We start from the raw sequence: 22,250 nt of genomic DNA, 5'->3' as shown, positions 1-22,250 counted from the left end.
ATTAAGACAAGTGTTATTCAAATGAATTTAAATAAGTCCATTAACACTCAATCCATTACCAGTGGATACACTTGCCTTTTACAATGGATGGTTCAGAATTTACCGTCTTGAACTCTCATGATGGGGTTTGAGACTGAATTATTCATGCAAGTCCTGGCTGCAGTGAGTGTGTACACATTGCCCCCTAGTGGTTAATTCAACAACTGCAGTTCCTCATGATTCAAATACAGATACTGCACATTACTAATCTACATTGCACAAAGTGCTGAGCCAGTTAAAATGATCTTGGCCATGCATAAATGAGCCTGATACCAATAAAGCAATGTCATGCTCTCTCTCTCTCTCTCACACACATACACACACCTAAATGCAACCTAAATAATTAGGAGGTGTTCTTGGTCAATGTGCAGTAGGTATCTGTTCATGTATCTGGTCTGTATCTATAACTTTTCTTGAAGACGGTTCATTTTTGCTGTATCACATAATTGGTCATGGGAATAGAAATCCCAAGCACATGAAGAAAGTAGCCTGCTTGCATATTCTTAATATTGTTATTCTGCGCAGCTCCCCTCTTTATGGTTGTCTTAACAGCCTGCAGCAGTGCCGAAAGGCTCGATGAATGAGTTTCATAGAAAGCTTGCTGAGCGAAGCCTGAAATGTGTTATTCATATTACAGCAGCAGCTTCCTCTGAAGTCGGTACCCACTCTGCATAAGACATTTCATGCAGAATCTTTGTAGCTATCTACATGTAGCTAAAATACAGTACAAGTGTTTCAGTTTCTTGAGGTTGATGTTCTACTTAATGTCATCTTGTTTTCTCTCCTCTTGTACTTAATATTCAATATTGAATCAATTGCAAGGACCATGCCTGAACAGGTTTAATAAAATAAGAAGGTGTAGGATGTTGAGGGCGGGTGAATGGAAATCAGGAAGGGGATGCATGTGGGGGAGTGAGTTGTCCTTTAAGGACAGTCTTGGATGCGTGTATTGGAGGCTGGGGAGGAGGAGACTCAGTTAACCGTTATCGACCAAGGTGGTTCAGGTGCTGATTTGGAGGCAGTGCCTACTCTGGTTGCATTTTGATAGTCGAAAAACACTTTGCTGGTCTAGAGCAAAGAACCGCTTATGTCAGGGGCTGGAGGGGGGCTATCGTGACCAAGGACCAACACAAAAACACATATGACTGCCATTTTTAAAAACCAGAGCTAGTGGAGCATGTTCTGACTTATCCATGTGAGGAGATTTTCAGTAATTGAAGCAACATTTGTTGGAGGACCAATCATGTTTGAATGCCAATGTAGGCATGCAAGTAACAACACTTTTAGAGTTGGTCCACCATGGTTGGTCCTAACAGTGCTGGGAAACTGGAGACATAAACAGTGACTGAATGACATGGCAATAAGGTGGCTCTCATTAGCTGTGGAAAAGCAAACCAGTTCTTAAATGTTTGCAGGTTGAACCAATTTTGAAACCAACACCGGCCCTAGCCCAGAAACTGCACTCAGTTTGCTTTGGTCAAAAAAGTGTTAAGTGTGGGAGATCTGTCTCTGGAGATTACTGGTCCCTCACACTACCTGCAAAAGGAGGGATGGGAGAGGGACTGGGTCAAGTAAGAGGGAGTAAAAGGAGGTAAGGGAAGGTCGATGGAAGAGAGGGAGGCGAACAGGACAGGATGGGTAGAACAGGTAGAAGTATGTTTGACAGGTGTAATGTTTCTTCCACCTTAAAACATGAAGCAGTCAGGAAATTTGCATTATACCAAGAAAAACACACAAACAAACAAGCAGGATGCCGACTAGAATGTATTAACAATATTTATTCACTACAAGTTCCAGTGTTATTTTTCCTATTTCATTTCAACCCAACAGTAAGAACAAGATGTATTTTTTATACATATTTACAGGTTGGTTTTACTATTGGCAATATATCACATGTCATTATTTATCTATATACACAACCCATGTACCACCTTGTGTACCACGCGGCAACCTTTGGCCAGGGTAGAAGATGAGATGTCGATTTGATCTGGGTTAAAACCTCAGTAGTTTAATACCGATTGTGCTCTCTTTCCTCCATTGTTCCTGCAAACGGAGGGCAGAGTTAGAGTAAGATAATCTCAGTTTAGCTTCTCCAGCCTGAATTGTTTTTTTTCTTCTGGGAAGAATAAAGAGAGCTCTTAGGAGGAAGAAGTTCTCCTTTGATGTTGTCAGCCAGTGCTTAGGGCAGGGACGTTGGGAGGAGTGGTGAGTGAAATCTACACACACAGAAGACTTTACTCTGGAAACACTGTCAGACAAAAAGGAGACAAGGTGATGGCTGACCTTTGATCATTTCACCTTTTTTCAGCCTTATTGTATTTATAAACCCGTGTGTGTGTGTACGTGTGTTTCTCTGCCAAAAATGCATTTTGGATAAATGTGTCTGTAACAGGGTCAAATATAATACTGTATGAACAAACAAATTTGAGATTGCTCTGGTACATATTGTGACTGAACAGTATCATGTAATAGAGGGGTTAAGATGCAGATTTAAACTAAAAGCCATTTCCATCATGATTTCCAGGCAAAAACCAGACAGTGTTTACTGGTACTGAGAAGGTCTATTTGTGAGACTCTATAACTGTGTGAATTAAAGAACCGGTGTGTAGGATTTAGTACAGTAACATCTAGTGGTACAACAATACGCCTCGTCTCACCCTCCCCTATAATGGTCATTACATGTGAAAGACATGAAAGGCCCTCTCTGAGGACAGTGTTTGGTTTGTCTATTCTGGGCTACTGTAAAAACATGGAGGACCGGCTCCCTCTGTAGATATAAAAGGCTTGTTCTAAGGTAATGAAAACACAAGGATTCTCTGTTTCAGGTGAAAACACAATGATGAATATAACGTTTCTATTTCCTCCACTAAATCCTACACAGTGGACCTTTAAGGGATGACATCGATAACACAAGTACATGACCTTGGCTTGTATTTATTGCTCATATTATCCAAATGTTTTTTGGGGGGTTAAAAAGCATTGTCAATTTATGTTTTCAGTTTAAAATGATCAGATAATACTCCAGACATGCTTGCCAACCCTCCCAGTTTTCTTTATTTTCTAATTCAATTGAGTGTTTGTGAATGCTTTTAACACCTACTAAGAAATGGCATAAAGACATAAATCTGAGTCTCACACGTAAAAAAAAAGTGTTTCTAAAGTCAGCAGTCATCTGGACCAACCCACCATGAATCACGGGATTGTGTTTGTTAAAGCCGGAGCACTTTCTGTAATGCTAAGTTAGACTTGAAATGCCAAAACAGCATGTAGAATTAAAACTCATCAATCCCACGCAAAGAGAACATTGCTTTGAAGAATAAAACTCACTTTCCAATACTGCATGTAACACACATATAATTGCTGTATCAAATATTGCATCGTAGCTACAAGATATTATTAGCATTGCGCATTAAGGGTAACGCACAATAAGAAATGAGGATTGCTAAATTATGGAACAGTTCTGTAACAGGCTGTTTCTTCCACTGGTGAGATTTGGTTAAACTATAAACACAGTAGGTCAGAAACACAGTGATACTTTCTATCATATACAGCACAGGTGTCTATTATTTATAGCAATGTTAAACCATACTGTATTTAACTCAGACCTTTGTGATGAAATGGCAAAACTCCTTTAAAAAAAAATGAAAGCATAAAAAAACCCATCCCTCCAGTGAAACCAACACCACCGTCTATCAAACCCAGCTTGTCATCTGATGTAACAAAATAAAAGAACAGTTTTAAAATTAAGACACATGAGTTGTAAAATATGTTTGAGTCAGACATGTAATGTATTTTTCTTTGATTCACAATCTAGCCTACTGCTGTAGTTACAATATGTACAGTAGAAAACAGTAGGTGTTAGCCTTTGTCAAGGGGAAAAAGTCACCTTTAAATATATATTTGTCTCTTTATAAAGCATTTATGAAATACGACATCCTCTTATCTTTTCTCAAAGCAGCACTGATGTGACACGAACCAGATTAGGACAACAGCAAGGATGAACACAGCGAAGACAATATCCAACTGCAGGTTCAAGTTTCAGTAGGGGGGGGGGACTAGTCGTCTGTTGTGAAAAGTGTTGTGCGTTTTTTCTCTGAAAATGCATCACTTGTGCTATCTTCAAACATCACCGGTAATTTGTGTGTGATTTATGTGCTATGGGTAAAGCATATCATTAGTAAGAGTTATTGTTCATAATAAGACAGCAGTTTTGATATAAAGTTGCTCTGAAAGGTGCAAAAACATAATTAAAAGGTTTGCATTCAATGACGTAAAGTATATTATGTGATGTATTGCACCCAATAAAACCCCTCTCTCCAAGCTTCTAAGGCCTTTTCACCCAACATCATTCCATTCTTATGCTTTCATCCTTTAGATTACTCTAACAGACGTTTAAACATTCACTTTTTCAATGCATAATCCTCATCATCACCATCATCAAAGTCAAAATCACAACTGAAATTATTGGAAATAATATGGACTTAATAATTTGTTATCCTAAACCAAGGGGCACATGCATTTATGTGGAACTCCGAGCTCGCTTCTGTCTGACCATGCAGTATGGACACACTGAGATGAAAATGCCTCGTGTTGCTTTGAGTCCGAAAAAACAAAACACAATCATCACAATGATCCAGCCCTGAAAAAACACCTGGGAATCGAGGTTCTGCGGGAAGTTTCACTCCAGCGTTGTGTAATCACCCAAATGGTTGAAAAATAGTTCCCACCACACCCGCCCGGAAAATCCATCCAGTAAGGGGGATGACCAGCTTCCATGTAGTGCTTGTCTATTCCTGTGCATCAGGGAATTGGCATCAAATGAACTCTGCACTGTGAAATCCCAGTTTGTTTTGAGATAAAGAGGTCGAGACATACAGAAAGACACAGTTGTAAAGGGCAGCGGGCTGCTTCAGCCCATATTCCTTCTGTTTTTCATCAGTGGATTTCAGACATCACAACCAAACACTCATTTAGTCTCAAAGTCTTACCAATCTTCAGACCAGCGAGCCTGCTCTGCTCTGGGCGGGCACCATGACAGGCACAGCCCCCATCCGCTCCAGCGTGGCCTGGCTCACGGCGTAGGAGTGCGTGTGCTGCCCGTGTGTGGACGTCACCACTGGTTTGAGGCTCACAGAGCCGTTGCTGCGCACCATGGTGGGAGGGGACGGGGCAGAGTTTGTGGTGACCACCAGAGTCTTAGGTGGCGGGAGCGTGTGGCTGCCGTTGGCGAACGATGTCGTCGTTGCCGTCGTGGGCGGTGCGTGGCGGGACAGCGGGGCTGTGCCTGGCGCTGTAACCACTGCATTGTGGCCATGTCCTGTGTTCTGGGGCTGTCCGTGTCCGTGTGTGCCATGGGCAGCGGTGGAGAAGGTCTGGCGTGTGTCTCCATTGTAGCGTGTGTAGGAGTTGGTGTCATAGTTGGGTTTGGGGTTGTGCCAGTAGCGGCTGTTGTAGGTGTTGGTGGACGTCAGCGTGTCGTTCTCTGAAGATGAGGCATCCGCATGGAAAGCCTTCACTGATGATGACCTCTTGGGAGGAAGGTCATCCTCTCTGTTAGGAAGATACGAGTTGATGTTGTGAAGATGTCAGTCATATTAGCAATGATAGCAAGTAAGACAGCCGGTCTTAAAATATTTAGCACAAATCCTCAGTGACACATTAAAAATGTAAAGCTCTTCTCTAATGCAGACATGTTGCAAGAATCTACAACCAGTTATAATATAATATAATATAACATTAAAATAATTATAATAATAATAATAATTTATAATAACTAGAAAACCTGTACCCAAAACTACAATTTTACAAAAAAAAGGTGACTTTTTATATTTATTTAATCATGAAAAAGATTCTGTAAATACACAGAGAGTGTTGAACTACACTACATTAAAGTTGCACTTTATTCAGTCCATGCTCATCTATATGGTGTTTTGTATGAAGTGTAATTCTGGGTAGTTCATTTGCCTGAGATTAAATATATTCATTGTAATATTTGCTGTAAGTGGGAAAAAAGCAGAGCCGGAGGGATGGAAACTGAATTAGGTTTTGTAGTCGAGCCCAAAATGAGGCAGATGTTATCCTAATCAGCCAAAGCCTCAGATATCTCAACAATGATTCATCTTCCAAATGATTCGTGGAGTGATTTAGGGTAGCAGCCCATTTAAACAACTGACAGAGCCTCACAGACTGTTTGAAAGGCAAATTAGCCTGTGGTGATGTAAAAAAAAAAAAAACAGAGAAAAATCCACTGCTAGGAGATAAAATTAAGCTGAATTCTCCAAACTTTAAATCCAATTTACTGGCAGGGTTTTTGAGCAGAATCTATGTGATTGCAGGGCTGACACACTTCTCATTCTACAACAGGAAATACAAAGTCGCTGCTATCTTATCATCATAGGCAGCATGCATGTAGTCTCCACCCTGACACAGCCTAAAATACATGCATGCAAGTAAACAATCCCTGTTTGTCTTCAACAGAGACACTACATCCAGTACATCCATGAAAATGATGTCGTCTGTTCGACATGCACTGGAGACTACAACAGCTTTTGGTTGCAATTACATCCCCCAAAGAAGAACGGCCACAAACTGAAGCCAAACCTGATCTCGTTGGGAATCTCCTCCTCGTCGTATTTGTTCTTGTTCTTCCAGTAGAAGAGTGTGACCACCACTAACAGGCAACAGATGATGACAGCCAGGATTCCCGTGGCGATGGTCCCTGCTATCAGACCCACACTCTGAGGCTGGGCTGCAGGGCAGAAAGACAGGAGGAGGAAGCGTTACAAATGTTTGTTCCACATCAAGAGACGGTACGTTCGGTCCAAGACATCCAGAATCAGCATCATTTGAGGAGAGAGCTGGATGTTGCAGAAAACTAAATAACAGAAAAATGTATTACAGTTGTTCTACATGACTCAGGCAGAAATTATTCATGTTACATTAAGTCACGGTCGCCGTCTTCCTTCCTGCCATGGAGGAGGACCTGCTCTCGCTGTAGAAATAAAAGGCTCATTCTAATGCTTAGTTTCAGGTGATCATACACTAATGAAAACGTAATTTTCAATATTATATTTGGTTATACAGCGCTCCCTTTAGTTAGAAAGTGCTGTATTGCTCCTGATGAGCAGGTATGGCAGCCCCTGCAAAGTATGCATGTGTATGTGACAAGTGTTGTAATGCGCTTTGTGCAGTTGGTAGACTAGAAAAGCGCTATATAAATGCAAGTCTGTTTAATATTTGCCATATGCTCAATTTCTGCTCCTAAATCCTACACACTACACCTTTAAAGAATGAGCTCCAGGCGCAGTGAACTGTGTGGCAGATGACTGACGAAACATACACTTATGTCTAAGTGGAACACATTCGTCTGACTGACTCTGACAGATCTGAGCTTTTAAACCTGTTGAACAACAGATGAAAGACATTCAAGTCTTTTCCAAAAAAAAAAACCCAAGTAAAACAGAAACAGGAACAGAACAGAATGGTTTTGAGTAACGCCTCCTCGTATTTACATCTCCAGACTCAGCACTCTGCTGTCTGTCAGCATGTATATCTGAGTGTCAGACTGCCACACACTGTCAAATAAAAAAAAAGAGACTCAAAACCATGTTATAGTCCTTCCTGTCAAACTGTCTGACCCTGTGTGACCCAAACAAACTCTCTGTCTGTTTCTGAGTGGGGACTGCTGCTTTCTTCAGAATGTTCTGGTCTTGTTCTTTGTTTGCTCGATATCCTGTTTATCCGTCTCAGTGACACGTGTCACTCAAGCAGAAGACTTTCTAACTTTATTCCCATCCATCAGTGTTTGAGTCAGACGAGGAGGCGGCTTTTCCATCTAAAAATGTAACCGTGTGTTCGGCTGGTCTATGTATGACAATAACAGCGTCACGTGGATCCAGCAGTAAAGAAGCAGTGTGTACTTACGTGCTACAACCTGCAGGTTGAGCAGACAGGTGCTCTTGCCAATTGCATTGCTGGAGGTACACTGGTAGAGTCCTGAGGTGCTGGTGCTGATGTTTCTCAGAGTTACAGTGCCCTGCATCTGGTCTGAAGGACACACACACACAGCCACATAGTGATTAATGTAAAGACTAAAACATATTTACATGGATGCACACAGCACAATGTGGAAGCACACACACATATGACAAAATGCAGAGCAAAGTATAAAATCAGAGTTAATCTGAGTAAGTTTAACTGAGTAACACATTCATAATTTGAGCAAAACATGAAATTTGGCTATCTTTTAAATACTAATCTTCAAAAAATGGGAATACATTCAACTAAACAACTTCCTACCAGCAGAGGGTGCTATATAGCTTTTTATACAAGACTTGCAAGTGAAGTATTCTGTACGGCAACAAATATAGCTGCAGATTCCTTTCTTTCACAAATGATGAATGGGTTGAGCTTAGAACCATAGAGCTGTACACTACTGGGTTCATTTAAAAGGAAGTGAGCCCAATTTCCACCTGTTCTCGCGACAGTGTTGTGACAGATGTTACAGTACATCTGTCTGTGTCAGACCAACGTAAATAAGACTGATGCTGACGGATCCAGGTGCTCGTTTCAATTTGAATAAAATGCAAACAGCAGAAGAAGACGGGCACAAAACTCATTACAAAACACTTTAAAAGGTTAAATATGCCAAACGAGGTGGGCTTTCTGACTTCCATCAAGAAGTGGAGATCAGTGTAACTATACAATGTCAATAAGTTGGTCTTGATATTTTGTATACAGTATGCAGCAGGATTCCCTGAAATAGCTTGAATGAAATATCTCAATGATCCATCTCTCTAATGGTTGATCTTTAATATATACATCATCAACAAGACCAGGGTTTAGAGAAAATAATGTCAACAGCTTACAATAAGTGAAATCTAATGATTAGGAACTGAAGTTAGATTCATTTTGTGCAACTGCGATGTCAGGCGAGATACAATTCGCCCTCTTTGAAGCGCTGTTTGATGTTAACATATCAAAAGGCTGATTCCCAGAAATTCCTATTAGCGTCTCACAAATGCAGAGAGCTGAAGTGTGTTCAACCAGCTTTGTTGCTCAATTTGCAATTATGATTCAGGTCCTTCAAATATACAGTCCCTCGCTCGTGTCTATCTACATCATTTGTCTCTATGGCTGTATAAGAGAAACAATCAGCTTTATCGTTGTCGGAATCTGCTATCTGCAAGTTCGCTAACATGCTAACATTTTAGCCTTCTACTGACCAGTAGTGTACAGACAGAGATGAAGATTATTTGGCTGTGCAGTGAGCACAGCTGGGAAAGAAAGGAGAGTCCACAGTGTTCTCTGATGCTGAAAACCAAACTCCAATACACCCGCTCCAGTTATTCTAAGGGGAGCTGGATGTGTGTTAGGCCGCCGCTTAGTTGAACCTGAAGCAGCATGTGGTCAGAATTAGTGGGGTCAGATTTGGTATTCAGCATAAGAGATGAGGAAAATCATAAAAACACCACATATCATCTCATTCCTGACACTCATTCACAAATTCACAGTCTGAATCACTCCCATCCATCCATCATCACCCCTCAGCAGGATCAGTGGGGGTTGGGTCGGGTTTGGGGGGGCCTTCAGGTGGGCAGTAGTTCGGGCCTGGCACATGACAGGTGGCTGAGATGGTGGGATTGTTGCTGAGTCTGAGCTACGCTATGTGTGTGAGATTTACCAGCGAAGGTGGGGCAAAAGGGAACTCCGATGGCCAGCTTGTTTGTAATACCTTGCATGGCGTTGTGCGGCAGCTTGGGCAGCGCGTCCAGCTTCTCCCAGGAGTAGGACGGTGTGGGAATACCTTCTTCTGAGCTGCAGAACAGCATGATGTCACTGCCTACATCCAGCGTACCCTGGATTCGACATGCTGGCACCGAGGGGGGCACTGGCAGATGGAGAGAGTGGGCGGTGTCGTGTTAACCAATTTACGAAGCAAATCTAATGTTATCTTAATTGCAGGGGAACATTTCATAACCAAAGAAAGATGAAGAATCTCGTCAGTACAAGCCTGCTTACATGCTGCTTCACTGGAAACTGTTTTAAACGTTAACCTAAAAAGAATCTTCTCCTTGGTTAAGAACTGAAAAGTAGAAAATAAAAAGTTTCACCAGCTACAATTTTTCATAATGATAGTCAGTGATTTAATGTAACTAAGTACATTTACTTAAATACTTGACTACGACAAAAATTCAAGGTACTTGTACCTTCATTTATTTGAAGTTTATGCAACTGCATACTTCTACTCCACCAGATCTCAGTGGAAAAAGATTCTACTTATTACTCCACTACATTTGTCTGACAGCTTTAGTAACTAGTTTCTTTTCAGATTTTTGATATGAGCAAAAAACACATACGTATGTGGATTTGATTTTAAATGTTTGTGAATGAGTAGCTCTACTTTACATTTTTTTTCTTTTCTGCTTTTTTTTTTGTTTTTTTGCTCTTTTCATTTTAAATGTTGCTTGCTGTTACTTTCACTCAAGCGAGATTTTGAATGAAGGATGTTAACTTGTACTGGAGCGTTGTCACAGTGTGGTGTTGGTATTTAAACTTAAGTAAAGGATCATTACTTTTTACACCACTGATGATGACTGCGTTTACAGTGTCATTGTTTGCCATTCTATAGTGCAATTAGCAGGGACAAAGCAAGTAAGTTTCATTTTCTTCCTTTGACCTTAAAGGGGCACTATGCATTTTTTTAGAAAAAAATCAAACTCAGAAAAAAAGTTGTTAGTCAGAAATGTAATTTCTGACTAACAAGCTGTTCTCAGAGGAAAATCAGGTCCCCACAACACTGTTGAAGCTAGAAGGTGGCAGCGGCTGCCACATACAAAGAAAGAGAGAGTTTGTTTAGGCATAAAAATGTATTCAATGATGAACTTTCTCTTCTGATTAAAATCTTCCCTAAAACTACATAGTGCACCTTTAAGACGTACAGAATTATGGGCAAGACAGTGAATTGACTGACCAAAGTAAATCTAAATTTTGTTGCAGTACAGCTCCTCATATAATAAACTGTCCTTGTTTTTGTTTAAATTATTTTAAAAAATAAACATCTTGCTAGTTACCCAACACGGTGAGCCCAATGACGCCGATGTTGCGCCCCCCTCTGTCTGGGAGGTTGTTGACCAGGCACTGGTAGGTCCCAGTGTCGGACAGCTGGGTGTTGTTGATGAAGATGGAGGCACTTGTACTTGGCATGGTGGCCACAAAGCCCACACGACCATTGAGGTGATTGGCGAGGCTGAACACCTGGCCGCCCTGGTAAATGATCACCTGGATCGGGATGTCAGAAGGTAGCGGATGTAGAAAAAGGAGAAAGAGTTCAAGGGAATGAAATGGTAACAATAGAAATGAGTAAGTGGGGGAGGTGGAAGGCAGAAAGAGACATTGGTGGCAAAGAGGTCAAAGAAGAAAATGTGGAGGGGGGAGAAAAGAGAAATAGATGAGAATCAGCAACTCAGAGATGTATAATCCTACGAACAAAAAGCTGAATCTGCTCCTGTTTTCCAAGGAAACGCAGCAGATGGTGACCAAGTTTTTATCGTCCTAAACACTAGAGGCTTTTTGTCATTCTGAGGGTCTTTTGTCTGAATGTGATTCTTAGATATATCCTCTAGAGGCCTGTTACAAATAAGTCTCACTAGAGGGAGACCTAGTTCTACTACAAGGCTGAAAAATAGCTCGACAGTGGAGCCAGAAAGTAAAAAAGAACTAAAGAGACTTTTATGTCCTTGGAAACAAACAAACGGACAGACGGACCAAAAACCTTTTTATTTGTAAGTGGTCTTTTCTAGCTCACTGGGTAGATGCCAGGATAAGGAACACATACTAAAAGTATGCATGGTACTATAAGCCTCTTCGGATAAAAGCATCCACTAAATGGCATGCATAATTGACAGCATTTTAACTTAGAAACAAATAAACTGCAATCTGATGAATCCAACAGTGAGTCCTCTGCACAAGGAGTCAAATCCAGCGAGGAATTAAATCAAAACCTCCATCGTTACATCAGTGACCTCTGAGAATCACCACAGCGGGAGCGCACTTGTACGGACGAATCCCACGAACTGAGGTACGCTTGTCTCCAGCCCGTATTAAAGAGCAATGAAGGATCAATTTGTTCAAAAGCTTCCCTCAGGCCTCAAACTCGGGCTGAACAGCTCGTTTGTGAGGCCGAGCCACATGCAAAACAGCCTCTCACCCCTCAGCTGGGCCCACACAAAAGATGAAGAGGACACACGCAAACACATGGTATGTGCACGCAAGTCTGGCGCTCGTACACACACCCGCGCACCGGCTCACACACTGACACGCACGCACACGTACACACAAAGCGCGGAGGGGAATCAGAGGGGCTATTCACTTTGGTGAAAAGAGCCCTCATTGAACTGTTCAAAGACCCAGGCAGGGAAACAACCAGCACCAGTGTGTGTGTGTGTGTGTGTGTGTGTGAGAGAGAGAGAGTGATAGTGCTGATGAAAGTGCACAAGTGTGTATGTGACTGTCTTCTCCACCGCTGCTTAACGGTTGTAAATTGCGCGGCTGCAATTTCCTGAGTGCAGTACGCTCGCTTTGTCCTCTTATGTGCAGATGAATAGGCAGCTCCTCAGCTGTGATGAGAGCCTGCAACTGCATCTTCTCCCTGTGTGTGTGTGTGTGTGTGTGTGTGTGTGTGTGTGTGTGTGTGTGTGTGTGTGTGTGTGTGTGTGTGTGTGATTCAGTGTATCGGTGTATACTCACTTACTCATGGGGAGTGTATCAGTTGTGTGATTGTTCTGCCACAGACTGTTTCTCAGTCTAATAACTGTGTGGTCTCACTGTCCCAAACCCATTTTCCTGTCTGTGCCTACCTCTCTCTTCCCCCTCCTGAACAGACTGCACCGACATGACCCGACTCTACACTCCTGATGACCTGAACAATATAATCTGCATGCTCGGTGAAAGTGATCCAATCAATCGGCCTCGCACGCAGCACGCACTCCTCCTGCGTGTTTGTGTGTGTGTGCGTGAGGGAACAGAGGATTAAAGCAGGCCCTGAACCGTGCTGCATCTTACACCTGTCACTGCTTTTTGTATTTTTCGGGTTCCTTCGTGTTTTTGTGTTCTGACAATTAAAAAAAATGAGGATCAACACCGTATTGTTTGTCAAGATATTTGCCCATTTTCTCGACCTTGTGTCTCGGCCCACTGTGTAGATCCATCCATGTCTACGTCTGTGTGTGTATAAATCACCTCATCCTCTCGCCTGACCTGGTTGGCTTTGTAGCTGTGCGCAGCGAGAAAAGAGGTCATGGCTGGCACTCAGATGGCGGACGGCCCTAAGAACTCTAGCTGGACTAGCTGGACGTCCCACTGCTGGCCCAGCGGTAAACCTCTGCTTTATCCTTACACTCCTAAAACCCTCCACACACACACGCACTTACAGTACAAGCATTCGCTCACACCCTAACCATGTCCTATTCTCTTGCTTCACAGTCCACCCTGTGTGACACGACTGGATCCACGCAGTAAACCTTCTGATATTGTCCGGCGCTGCACCAGTCTCATGACATTAGCCTACTTCTGACTGACCCGAAGGGCCCTGTTGGCCCCAGACACGAGGGACACTGCCATCGTCTCAATAAAGCCTGATAAATCTCTAAACCCCCACAGCCTCCCCTCAAATTACAGACAGTAAGCTGCCTCTGTTATCTCTTTCTGTCCTCTGAGACACATTCTGAACAATATGGGCTATTTCACTAGTATATCTCTCCAAACTGCCGGTTTTGCACGATCTAGCCCATGATCTACGTTACTTTTGGCTCGATCCCAAAACACCACTTGCCCTTTTCACATGCAAAGGATATCCGAAGATAATTTACATGCCTTTACAAACAGTGAGTATTAGAAAATTACATCAAAATTCATCAAATTAAAGGTGACAAATTGATCACTCTGATGGATAAACTTTATTGAGCAAGTCCCTGAAAGTTAATTTTCACAGCATGACTTTGACCTTCACTAGATCAATTCAGCTGTAGCGAGTGATCTTGATTTGGTAGTGATCAGGGTGTGTTAGCATCCTTTAACTACAGGAAGTCTAGGGTTGTAAAAAAAAAAATTGGCTCTGATGGCGCAAGTTATCTGAAAAGTAACTAGAAACTAACGTTATCAAATAAATGTAGTGATTAAAAAGCACAATATATGCCTCTAAAATGTATTGGAATAAAAATATGAAGTAGCAGAAAAATGGAAATACTCAAGTAAAGTACAAGTACCTCAAAATTGTACTGAAGTACAGTACTTGAGAAAATGTACTTAGTTACTTTACATCACTGACTAAGTCAAAGAAGTCCAAACAATTCACAGCCTGAAGAGTTCTTACACTTCTGCTGAGACAGACTTTGCTATCGCTGATGCTGCATACTGATGTCCCTGGAGAGAGGAGAGCAAATAAAGAAAGAATTTCCTCTGTGCTGATCAATAAAATGTATCACATTATTGTTTATGAGAGAAGCTGAGTATATGAATCATAGCGTAACTTCTCCCCAGCCTCTCCACACGGAGGAGTTACAGCCTCAGACAAACAACACGCTGCGTTTGAAATGGCCTCTTGTTAGTTTTTCTTTAATGTGTCCAGCGAACATTGTTTCGGCAGGGTTAGGGGGAGGCAGCGCGATGAGAAAAAGGACATATCTGAGGGTATGTGAATGCAGCGTCTGTTCGATCTATCCTTTGGCAGATCGCTAGGTTCAGATAAGGACCAGAATCTGATCATCTAAAATACTATGACAGATGTTCTCAATTACAGATTAACTTCATTTCTGCACCACAGATTCTCTGTGACCTTAATATTGCCAGAGTCTCATTTCACTCAAAATGCACAATTTCTACTCTCTGAGTTGTAAAAATCAACACGGCTCCCTTTCCAGGAATTTATGAAAACATATTTACTGCGTTTTTCAGACTGAAAATCATTTAGAAAAAGATGCAAAAAGTTTTCATCAGTTCCAGAGTGACGAAACTTCCTCTACTTCTCTCCCTTCAACTAGAGAAAGTAAGGAGACAATATGTGTCAAAAATTGGATTTTAAAGGATTTCAGGCAACTCTGATAATAGTGAACTGCATGGCACGCCACATTGGAGGGATGTCTCCAACAAGCTGTAGTTAAATGTTCGATATATCAACCGTTTTAATTAAAGCAACCACAAAATCAGTTCCAGGAATAGTTTCACAGGTGGTGCGGCAAGAGAGAGTTTTTTTTATTAGAGCATAAACAACACGAATATCCGGCAAACAGTTTAGAGAGGATAAACAACAGCTCGTAAACATAAAACCATTGTCTCGTTGTGTGTGTGTGTGTGTTTATCTGGATTATCACACACTGACTGTAGCCGGCCAGAGGAGAGGTCGGAGCATTTGATCACGACAACAGAATGATGGACAGATTACATACACAAAAACAACGCCTGAACATGCACACACACCCAAACACACAGGTACACTCCACTGAGCTACATGCCTACATGCTGTAATCCGGAGATCAGCTCAGTCAGGTAATCAGAGTAAACAAACAGGACTACGACCACAGTAAGCCTCAAGTTTAGACAGAGAATCCACGCTGAGCTTGACGGTCATTTCATTGAGCATTGCAAAGTCAATAAATGCATTTTATAGTAATGTAATACTTTACAGTTACAATAGTGGCATATTTTTTATATAAAAAAGAACTATGTGGAATTTAAAATATATATAAAACTACTATAAAATGTTTCTGATGTCAACATTTTTTACTAATTTAAAAATTGCCATGTAATTTATATTCAGTAACTAACTGCTGTACTATGCTCACCAGCTAACTGTGTCTGGTACCGTGCATGTAGTCCACAGTGGGTTTTTAGAGCTTTTATTTCTGAAAACAGCAAAAACAACATTATGAGAGTGGTGTGAGTGAACCAGAATGGTTAGTTGGTGACTGCAAAAAACCAAAACCACAAAACTCATGAGGTCTGAGGGGAACTGCAGAATCCTGCGACCCCTTCCACATTGTAAATCACTATACCCACTGTATAAAATATTTCATTAAAAAAATCTAAGTATCACCAGTCCTTTGTACTAACTACTGCAGAGCTCAAGCATCCAAACAGGCTCTATGTAAACCAGGTTGACACACTTTCTCATACACTCTCCTCATTAAGTAATAATACAGCCTATAATGTGAAGTCAACCATGTCGGCTTTGGGCTGTAAACCACAGGGTGACGTCTTTAAACAACATGGCAAGCACCGAGCAAACATCCGACAGGATTAATCTGAGCTATGACAAACAGCCGAATTTGCAGCGTGCAGAGAAGCCATAGCGCGCTCCGTGCCGTTGTCCTGTAACGGTGCTACAGAAGTTGCGATGTCTCCTGTTATTCGAACACGGTATTCAAATTTGAGCAGAGAGGGATCTGAGTGGTCCGAGTGCACCCGCTAAAGTGCTAACACAGGTCGTGAGAGTTCTGTTCAGTAATTCTTAATGGCTTTTAGCATCAACCGTAATCATTTATGACATTCTCTTCCTCTAAAATGACCTTGTACTTGCGCTGTCACCCCACACAGCACTTTATTTCATCACTCACTTTACAGACAGCTCACCAAATTCACACACAGAACAGTAGCTCACGCAGTGTTTGTTACCTTCCTATGTGCGCAGCGGCTGCATCGATCGTGTGTGCGTCACTGTGCTTGCGCCCAATGTTCCACATACCACATCTATGTGGACTTTACTTTGTGTATGTCATATATGATATAACACAGTGTGAAGGCATAGCATGACTGTTACGCTGCCTTTTACATGTATCAGCTCCAATCATTGCTCACCTGGCATCTAAAAGTGCATTCATCCGTGAGTAAGTGCCTATACGCGTTTGTGTTCACTGCTCTCTGTAGGTATCTGTGTGCGAAGACAACAGCAAAAGCCTTTATCCACAGGTGTGCACATGGGAGCTTTACTCTGTGATGGGTGCATTTGCGGCTGTATGTAAAAATGCACGTCAGATTTGACACTACTGTGATGCACTCTGCATCCATGTTTGTGTGAAGCCAGTAAATATATATAAGCCCTGCGAGTATGCATGTGGATCTGCACTGCATTTGGACCAGCAGTCTGTCTAATGCCAGTTTGTGTGTGTGTGTGTTTGTGTGTGTGTGTGTGTGTGTGGTGAGAACAGCTGCGATATAGAGCCTGTCGTGGGCGTGAGGTAATTAGTGCAGAAGATGATTGTATTATTTGGACGGCCGACCAGCGCCGGGGTTCAAAGTGAAGGGAGGCAGGTGAGCTTGTACGGCCTGCAGCTGCATGTTAAACAACTCAAATGGAATCACAGAAGTCCCGCAAGGGGGGAGGAAGAGTGAGAGAGAGAGGGAGGTGGGGAGGGAAGGTGAGAAGAAAAAAAAACAGGAAGAAAACAAGAGGAGCAAGCCAGGGAGGGATGATGGTGGGAAGCCAGCGAGACAAATTAACGGCAGTAAGAAGAAACTGAAGTCTAAATCATGCAGTGCTTTTGTGTGGAAATTACACTGTCGCCAATGTTCCCAGACAAACTCACAACAGGAAAATGAGCTTCAGGACGCTCTTTGCTGCACAGCTGATACATTGTTTTAAAGGTAGAGATGTGCCACATGGCGATGCTGTCCTGCAAGCCGCAGGGCAACTTGGAAAGTGAGAGAGTTATCTAGACTATGGACACACCTTAAAGGGACAGTACATTCCAAAATCAAAAATACCCATTTGTACTCTTACCTGTAGTGCTATGTATACATCTAGATTGTTTTGGTGTTTGTTGGATTTTGGAGATATCGGCCATAGAGATGTCTGCCCTCTCTCGAATGAAACGGAGCTAAATGACAAATGCAATTAAAACTAGGATGTCACTCAGTAGAGTGGATACCTCCTCCGAGGCCCAATAGTTTTCTTTCACTCCCTGTCTACTCACCAGTCACATAGATACACTAGATTTTTTTTTCAATCAAGATCCATGCATCATCCCTTTCAAAAACAACCAAAATGTTGAAAAAGGCCCTATCTTACAGTGTTAAAAAAGCAAGACAAAAATGAATGGTTCACGGCAAAAGTTAACGGGGTCTATTCTGGTCCGAGACCCATCTTCTATCCAAGTTTCGTGGAAATCCGTTCAATAATTTTTTTGTAATCCTGCTGACAAACCAACCCACCAACATACAAATGGACAAACTTCCTTGACAGAGATAAAACTCATCAGCAGTGTCTCCTTTCAAAAATCTCCATGCTGTCACAACCTTGAAGCCTTGTTAAGATGCTTCCTTCTGCGCAGTGATACAGTTGCTTTGTGTAATTCGATAGAAATGTAGTTCCTACATGACAAGGTCTACGGATAATGTTGAGTAACCGGGTCATGATTTCTGAAAAGAGGCATCGCTGTTGAGTTTTTCACATGTATTTTTATGACGGCAGACATCTCTTCAGCCGATATCTCCAAAACTCACATCAAAACACGGATAAAACATACAGATATTTTGATTTTGGGGTGAACTGTCCCTTTAAGCTTACTACTACATCCATATTACTCTAATATAGTCTTCTAATATCTAATATCTATATATTCTTCTCCATCTATAACCTAACTAATGTCAGAAAGGTGCGTTCAGATGCACCGGAAAGAGAAGTTTTGTGTCTCATGTATTTTTCCACAAGCGGCCACTACACATGTGGCATAAATGTGCAAATATACTGCATATAGCACGTTAGCTTGGGTTTTCTTTAGTGATAATCACCATGAGCGAGAGCCATTGCTGTCATGTTACTGCTCTGGATGTCCCTCAAGCCCAAAATATGTCTTAAATGTGTTCTCATCTTAATTCCGGCCACTAATCTCATCTGCGTCTGACTTCCTGTGTCTTTCTGCAACCTCTGGAATTCTCTTTTCGCTGTATCTGAGCACACCTTAGTACAGATCGAGTCTTGTGTACCTGCTTTGACTGTGAGGTTGGTGTTGGAAAGCAGCATGGACATCCATACAGTAATGTTGCATTAGAACATAAGTTACAATGCATCTCAGTCGTACAGTATACACCTCTGTAAGCATTTAGCCCTTTAAACTCTAGCCTACATTGATATTTTTGCTTATTGTGATGTCACTTCTTGAGTATCTTTAAATACTTCATATCCCTAAAAATCTGTACAAACTAAGCTCAAAGGTCATGTAAGTCAATGAACCAAAATAAATGATAAAAGTGATGAAATGATGTCACAGTTTCTAAAAAAATAAATAAAATGTGACTCTTTTTTCATTAAAAACACAAAACATATTAATCCCACAGAGTTTTAAATGCAGAGACATGAACAAAGTATTTTTTTTAACACTCAATAACTTATTTGAGCTAATTTCAAATGTTAGGTTTGGGTTAAGCAGAGAGTACTAAGGCATTAGGATAGTTTAATCTACAATAGAAATATTTCCCCCAGTGCCTGCAGTGATATTTTTGCTTATTATGACGTTAATTCTTGGAGTATTTCAAATGCACAGTATGCTCACAACAACTAAATACACTAATTCACTAACACTGACTTTTTTCAATATTCGTGACAGCATGTTGTTGCGTCGTTTTGCACCTCTCATAATATAACATAATGATGTCATCACGAGAAGCGTTAGCTTTCTGCTGCACAAAGAACAAATGCTCTTGCTAGATCGATTTAAACAGGACAGAACGATCTCCTGCAGCCAGGTTTGGGCCGGCTCGGGTAGGTTCGTGTTCATAGGGCTGAACAGCGTGCTGCAGCTCTGCCCGTTAACTGTCTCCTGCTGATTACCACTTACATAAATCAGAATTATTACAGCAAGTCTCCCAACAGGAACTAAATTGGGTTGCAGAACCCTGTCTGCTGGATTAAAATCTTAATATTTGTCCACACTCCACTTTAACGCACTGCTTCTTTGTTAAAGAAGCCAAAGGGATGCTCCGTCACTACAGTGCACAAGTGATGGACCCTGTACCTGTTCTGGCTGGTTGGCATTGGACAGTGGTATCACCATCCAGATGATGTTGAGGTTGTTGAGGGCAGCGCTGGTGGTGAAGGAGCAGGGCAGGACGGCTGCTTGGCCACGGGCCACCTGGATGCTGCTCTGGGACACCGTCACATCCAGCGCCCGCACACACACTGCAAGAGGAAGGAGGCAGTGATCAGCGTCTTGACACACAATAGATAGGCACATACAAGGTGTAAAGAAGTCAAACAAGAGAAAAGAGTGAGCGGAGAAGACATCTAAATGACTATCTCCAAACAGAGCCTTGTTCCAATTCTCAGATAAATCTTTGGACTTTGCTTCCTGGATGCTGTTTGACTCAAAGCCCATAACAGCAACAGACTTGCCTTAGTGAGTTACAGATAAAGACAGACACATGGAGAGAGGGAGGCGAGGTCTATAAACCTCCGCCATGTGCACATAAATGTATTTTAAAAAGGGGGAAAAAGTCCTGTTTCATCTCCCTGCCTCCTTTTCATCTTTACAGCAAAGCAAACATGATTTCCGAACCGAGCTCCTGTTTTGAAATGCTCTCAGCAGCTAAACAAACATCCAGACCACACTGTGAAGGATCACATGAAATATGTAATAGTTAAATGGGGAAACACGATAGGCTGTCTCTTGAGTTATTCATTTCCTAAAACAACTTGCTTCTTGCTTCTTTCACGAGAACACGGTCTGTATCAATACATGCTGAATGAACATGACAAGAGGGGATAGCGATGGTTATTTCAGATACTATTCGCTGCTTCCTGTGCACGTGCAGCACACTTAGCAACCAGCGTAGCTTGTTGTGTTGTGCAACAAAAGGTCTATCTTCTTAAACTAAGGAAATGAGGAGCCGCTTTCCTCATCTGGGCTCAGCTGTCAGCCCTAACAGACCCACAGAGACAAATATGTACGTGCAGCATCCTATTTCTAGACCGGCTAAAGACATTACAGCCTAAATTAAGTTAGATCTCCCCCGCAAGCATGTATCCATGTCCAAAAACCCCAATGGGAAGTAATCTTATCTAAACATGGTGAGGAGGATGATGGCACTGATATGATTACAGATAATTGATCATGTCCTGTGAATCGTCCTTGTTAGTGATAATGTAAGATGATGATCTTGCGATAAGCCAATGGTAGAAACCACCAGCATGTCGTGTGTGTGTGGTATGTCGGGACTCAGTGCAAGCAGTGACCACCTCACACAACAAAATATAAGTCTCGCAACCTGGTTATTTGCATTATTTCTTCGAGGTATTTTCCATCTTCTGAGAATTTCAGGCTTTGACTGTCATTCCTGCAGAATCTGGGTTTTGCATGTCGCCGTCTTGTTCTAGCCGACAGACTGACTGTTGCTCCCGCTCTTTCTGTCCGAGAACCTGCCGACTTCCTACGCTTTCCTTCTGCTGGCAGACACCGCACGCCCTGCAGGCTCACTGCTGGCACAGGGGAGATAGGCAAGGCTCGCACTGCTCTGCTCGGTTATGGTTTGTAAGACACACACGACTGTGAAAAGGCTCCCCATAGATTATGCAAGCAATTTCACTTCAAGCCATTATATTCCACTGGAATGTCAATATGGCTCATTTACAGAAGTGTCATCCCTCACTGTAACTCAATTTCTACAATAAGACTGTACGTAAAGCAGCACGACAGTCTACCCGGGCGCGTACGTCACAGCGCAGCTAATGAGCTCCCATTACCCCCTCGTGACATTTACAATCTCAGGCCATCATTACAAATATAATAAATAACAAACTCTTAGCTCACTACTATAATCCGATCTCCTTCTATCCTCGGTGGGCACAATGTTCATTTCATGTGCAGAATCAATCTTTGTTCCTATTGGAGGATTAACGGCAAAGAGGTGGTAGTTCATATGAAAGGTTGACGACCTTCACAGGATGCGCGATGGTATCGGCAGCATGAGATCCGTTTTAGAGTTTATTTGCATGGGCCCCATTGAAATTAAATGTGTTAGATTTGGGGAGGAAGAAAAGTGGAACAAAAAGAAGGAATTAAGGAAAGAAAGAAAGAAAGAAAGAAAGAAAGACATCCTAGAGGAATGAAGATAGAAGGAGCATCTTATCGTCCTTAAGCCTCCTGCAAGGCAGCAGTCTCTCAAGCCCACAACAGCTGGAGGGCTCATTTCAAAACACTGGATTAGGGAACCTCTGCGCACAG

The 22,250-nt window shown here is 42.0% G+C and overlaps 1 protein-coding gene across 2 annotated transcripts in view; it reads right to left on the bottom strand.

Moving 5' to 3' along the window:
• Positions 1–1,797: 1,797 nt before the first annotated feature.
• igsf11 (immunoglobulin superfamily member 11) overlaps positions 1,798–22,250 on the bottom strand; it is a 107,394-nt gene continuing 86,941 nt past the window's right edge. For both annotated transcript variants that reach the window (XM_084351677.1, XM_084351678.1), the window contains 6 exons: positions 20,046–20,209; positions 11,112–11,319; positions 9,773–9,928; positions 7,963–8,085; positions 6,640–6,787; positions 1,798–5,589 (listed from right to left, as the gene is read on the bottom strand). In XM_084351677.1, coding sequence (XP_084207803.1) covers positions 5,034–5,589; positions 6,640–6,787; positions 7,963–8,085; positions 9,773–9,928; positions 11,112–11,319; positions 20,046–20,209 — 1,355 coding nt within the window. In that variant the 3' untranslated portion in view covers positions 1,798–5,033. The remainder of the gene's footprint in view (positions 5,590–6,639; positions 6,788–7,962; positions 8,086–9,772; positions 9,929–11,111; positions 11,320–20,045; positions 20,210–22,250) is intronic.

The sequence above is a fragment of the Pagrus pagrus genome, assembly GCF_965226575.1.
Source record: "Pagrus pagrus genome assembly, chromosome: 4".
NCBI lineage: Eukaryota > Metazoa > Chordata > Actinopteri > Spariformes > Sparidae > Pagrus > Pagrus pagrus.
Note: the sequence above shows the minus strand (reverse complement) of the source record. Positions and strands in the feature narration are given on the sequence as shown.